Here is a 5,000-nt window from a genome sequence, read left to right on the forward strand (position 1 = left end):
TACTCCACTCCCTGTCTCAACTCATTAAGAAGCATGATCGGGTTCTTGGATGTCTGAGATGGACCAGGGCTTGCTGACGCTGTAGGAGTTGATGCTGGGGTCGGGGAGGATGCTTCTGCAACTGGCACCGGCCTACTGCCTGCTGCCGCTGGTATCGTCTCCTGTAAGCCATAACACTGGCACCCTTAAGACGGCACAAGGCCGTTCCGAAAGAGGGTTTGGCACCAGGCTTCACGCCACCACTTTTGCAACCAACAAATATACAGCCCCCATCAGCATGATTAGGACTGAGCATGGGCAAGTAGGGTAAGGAAGAAGGCAGGACCAAAAGCTGTCTTACAACTGAACCATCTCCGGAAAAACTTAACTAGAAAATACATCAACGTCCTTTAAATTTAGCAAGAGGAACCTAGAACTTCACTCACTAACAAGCACTGAACACCACCACCAATATAGCATTCACATTTTACAAAGTATAAGAGAAAGGATCTTCAATTCATGGTTTTTGCTATCTGCAAAGCTATAAACAAAGGGACATAGGAGTAAAATGAAAGTGGAGGCCTTCCCAAAAAATTCCTGTGAAAAACACTAATTTGGAAATTACACACAATAGGTTAACAATTTAGCTAAGTCCATGAACTGTTTTGAAGTTTTAACATTACTTTTTCTAAAACATCTTTAAGAATGTTCATGCTAAGGAAATGGGAAAGAAATTGTGGAAAATAAATAGAGCAGAAATCTTTAACACACATAGTGTAGAGGGTACTATGAAGCCTAAATGAGACACAAGAGAAACATACAACACCTAAGCTAGAAGAGCATGGAATGTTTTATCTGCATGATATATTCATACAGACTCACATGCATACACAATAGCCAGAAACTGAGACTGATAGTAAAACACACACAAAATTTGCTTTCTTTCTCTCATGCCAAATAGACACAAACAACTGGATCAACAAACAATGAAAACACTCACACATGTAGCAGCACATGCACACACACATACACACACCTGATATGAAATTGTTATATCATGAAAGTATACCTGATATTAAAAGTTATGTATTCAGAAAGTAAAACCAGATTATTTACTCTCTAACATCCATTCAATTGAAAAAGGCAAAGAAATCTATCACATATGCAGAAAGAGACAGGAAGGCACTACAATTTCATCACATGAAAATCACGTGCGTAACACCAAAGAAAAGTCTAGAAGCCTAGCAATTCTCATAAAGATAACAATGCATTAAGATATACTACCCTCTAAATCCTACTTTGGAAATTAATAATGTTATCTTGGATATAGCTGACAACATGTTACAATCCACATTTTACCAGCTAAGGATAATGCAGTACAATCTCCCACTTATGGACGGCTACTGGAACCTCAACCCCAAATTGTCTGGAGATCCCACAACCAATGCCCTTACTCATTATGGGAGCTTACTTGTATATTTACTTAGTCACACGAGTGATGGATTGAAGCCTAAATATGTGCCAAATTAGCCAGCTTCGGAATGGGTCGACTGCACTGAGGGCAAAAACTTATCATGTTATGGTAAGCATCAGACTCACTGTAGACATTTCAAGAGGATTCTTCCTACAACAAAAGCTCTTTAAAGTGCTATTGGAGGGATCTGTTTGTCTGGATCAGTCATACCCATAGCAACACGTGGCATTTCCGATTTTCACTCATTCCCTCATCCTTCCCTCTTTTCAACTGATTCTTGCTCTCTTTCTCCCCATCCTTTTCATTCTCTTTTTCATACCCTCTTCCTAATTTGCTGTTACTATTTTTTTCGATCTCCCTCTTTCCTGACCCACTCTCCTTTTCATCTGCCTTTAACCCAATGGCGACGGATCATGGCTATCGCCGTCATAACAATACGCCCGATTTGAGGCGTGCGGCTGTCCGCAGCGGCGCCGCGCCAAAACGCCCCGAGGCAATGATTCGGCTTGATGTACCGAATTCACGCGCTCAGAGTCGGCGCGCTGCCGCCGTTCGCCAGAGCGTAGAGTTTTTTTTTAATTTTCTATACCCGGCGCCATTGGGTTAACAGATTTTTCCCTTTTACTGTTCTCCCTCTTACATGAACTATCTTACTTTCCCATTGTCCTTCTCATCCACTCACTCATCTTTTCTCCCTCCCTCCCTCTTTCCCTCTCTCACACTATTTTCCCTTAATTTCATGTCTCTTTCAACCAGATCACCTGCCTATGCATACCTATAACACTTTAATGAGTCTTTGCCATAGTAATCATTACAACAGAGCAAAAAGACAAAAGTCACGTTAAGGACCTGTTATGTTCACCTCTTAACACAACCATAAACCAAGGACATGCCAACGGAGGTGACTTACACCAGGTGCTGAACTTGACCCAAAACTGACTTCTGAAACATCGCTGGTGAAGTCCTGCACTCCTGACGAATTGAGTCCCAGCGCCTGCGCAGCATCCGAGGCATTCCGGAACTGGAGGAAGGATCTCAGGGTAGCCTCAGCGGCAGAGTGTTTAGCTTGCTTCTTGCTGCGGCCTGTGCCTTGGAATATTTGGCCATTCAGCTGTGGAGGTACAAGTATTTGGCTGTAGGGCTGCAGAATCGCTTCAAGCACTTTTTCTCTAAGGAACTGAATCTCTAGCTTTTTTTTAACCGATTGGTCAATTCATTTATATTTATGTATTTATTCATATTTTTACATTTTTTATGCATTCCACTGAGTTATTTAAATCCATTTTTTTCAGGTACCTTCACATCTATCAACTGTGGGGGAAACATAAAACAACCCCACTAACTATGCCCTTGGCTGTGGCATATATGATTCTTTAAATAATGAGGCTACCAAGAGGTTTGAAGACAACTTTTGAGGGACAGTTTCCCTTTAAGAAGGTAGTCAGAACCAAACAAACACACTATTGTTTTGTGCACACAACTTGTAACAAGCTTGACCTCCCATGATGTGACATCATTTTCCTGACGTGAAGGATTGTCTGACATAGCATGATAGGAATATCCCATTACGTATGAGTTAATTTCTATTCAAAGTTACAAATAAATGAAAGGCAAGAAATGATAAGAATAAATAAGAATATAAAAAACTATAAATATATTCAGGGTTCATGATTTGTTAACCATCTTTTAACTTTACAATATCATATATACAAATCCTAGAAACTTACACATATCCTAAAAACAAGAAAGTAGAAAAGAAAAGAATGAAAGAAATAAGAAGAAGAAGAAAAAAAGAGAATTCATGAATGAAGGTAGAAATGACAAACGAATGACAGATAAAGATAAGCTGATGTGACTCACCTCTACCGTTACAGTGAAAACAGGTGCATGAGATGGGCCTTCAACTGTTAATGTTTTGTACACTAATCCCGGACGCAGTTCGTTGAGAGTACTAATTGGATTCTTTGGCTGTGGTGGGCCAGTCTTGCGCCTCTTTGATGCTGGCTCTAAGTGACAGAGAATAAAAAAGGAATAATTTACACGAATATCCTGTGTAAAATAATGTATTCAAATAAAAATCAACAGAAGAGAATACAAAGATATATATACTATACTATGCATCACACACTGGGTATGTGGTAGTACTACTTTACCATTTGTTTGTTGGTCAATGTCAGCATCACCATCTGCTGCAGCCCGCTTCAGTCCAAGAGATGTATCCTCTGTGCCATTTTCTTGTATTGCCATGGATGATGTAACGCCATCACTGTGTCCATTCTGTCGGCCTGCATCTCCTGGAAGGAGAACAAAGAATTTTTATGATTATTCAGAGGACAAACATAGACACTTTAAATTTAGACAAAGGATGTAAAAGTGGATGAATATGGGAGAACGTTAACCCAATGCTGACGGGTATGACGTGTACGGACGTGCTATGCCCACTGTGAGTACTTGTTTGATTATTTTTACAAATAGATGGTTACACTTGTACTGAGTCACCAATGAGCCAGTTATGAGTACTGCCCGTCTCCCCCGTTTACCCTTTTCTTTGATTTACGAAATATTTCATGTTATCTTATTTTGCTGTTACTAATGAACATTAGATTATAATCATTATGATGTTTATAATAAGAATAACACCATCGATATTCGTAGCACTAGTAAAAAATGTTTCTCTCGCCAATTCAAATCAGGAATGGTCACAAGGTCTACTAATTGACTCCTTTATGGCTAAGCACTAGCAAAGCCATCTATGGGCAGACATTTCACAAAAAATATAGAAAATAGGCACTGCATTTTCCCCATTTTTTTTTCATTTTCCCTGGCGGCATTGGGTTAAATTAATTTGATCCTTTAAGTGTAGGACTGCCTGTAATGTATGTACATGTCAAGGATGTGGTGCAAGCAGCCAATAGCTTTGTGCTAATAAAATCCAAGCCCACTGAACTAAGGCTTTGACAGAATGAGCTTTAATATTTTAAATAATTTACTAACAAAATGTAATATTTTACTGAAATATCAGAATCATGGTATCATAAAATCACTATGGCATGATAGAGCACAAAATAATTATAATGGAAGAATAACATTCATCGATAATCTTGCTTGAAGCTGCCTTCACATCTTGGTATTATGAATCAGTCACTGTGGTTGGCACTAGTACTTAGGATGTTGCAGCAGAATGCTCCTATGGCTTCATTTAGTGTCTGTCTGACTGCAGTTGTCCAAATCTCAGACTCTGTTGCCATTTGTCTCTCCCTCTAATAAATTAATTCTTTGTGCAATTCCATGAGGAGAGAATGTTGTCTTAACTGTTTTTTTCTAACATAATCTCAAATCTCATAGAAGCTTATTGTCCATTATCATATTGTTGACAAAATCCAATTTTAAGATTTGGAGAAAAACATACATACAGGCTACCATGAGTGGATTTTTACTGCTAAGCTCTGTTGCTCTTTATTCACCAATGGACAATGAACCTTATAGTTAAACTAACACATTTCAGTGACTAAAGTCAAATGAGAATAATCATAAATGATCAAACATT

At 38.9% G+C, this 5,000-nt stretch overlaps 1 protein-coding gene across 3 annotated transcripts in view; it reads right to left on the reverse strand.

Annotated features, from left to right (window-relative positions):
• Window positions 1-5,000, reverse strand: part of LOC125027915 (double-stranded RNA-specific editase 1-like) — a 34,369-nt gene that overhangs the window by 25,124 nt on the left and 4,245 nt on the right. For 2 of the 3 annotated variants that reach the window (XM_047617056.1, XM_047617055.1), the window contains exons 2-5: window positions 3,607-3,747; window positions 3,314-3,459; window positions 2,364-2,564; window positions 1-161 (exon numbers count right to left, since the gene is read on the reverse strand). The exon at window positions 1-161 is cut by the window's left edge and continues 86 nt beyond it. In XM_047617056.1, the coding sequence (XP_047473012.1) occupies window positions 1-161; window positions 2,364-2,564; window positions 3,314-3,459; window positions 3,607-3,747 (649 nt within the window). The remainder of the gene's footprint in view (window positions 162-2,363; window positions 2,565-3,313; window positions 3,460-3,606; window positions 3,748-5,000) is intronic. The other variant, XM_047617057.1, reaches the window with a different exon arrangement.

The sequence above is a fragment of the Penaeus chinensis genome, chromosome 8 (assembly GCF_019202785.1).
Source record: "Penaeus chinensis breed Huanghai No. 1 chromosome 8, ASM1920278v2, whole genome shotgun sequence".
In the NCBI taxonomy this organism is placed as follows: Eukaryota; Metazoa; Arthropoda; class Malacostraca; order Decapoda; family Penaeidae; genus Penaeus; species Penaeus chinensis.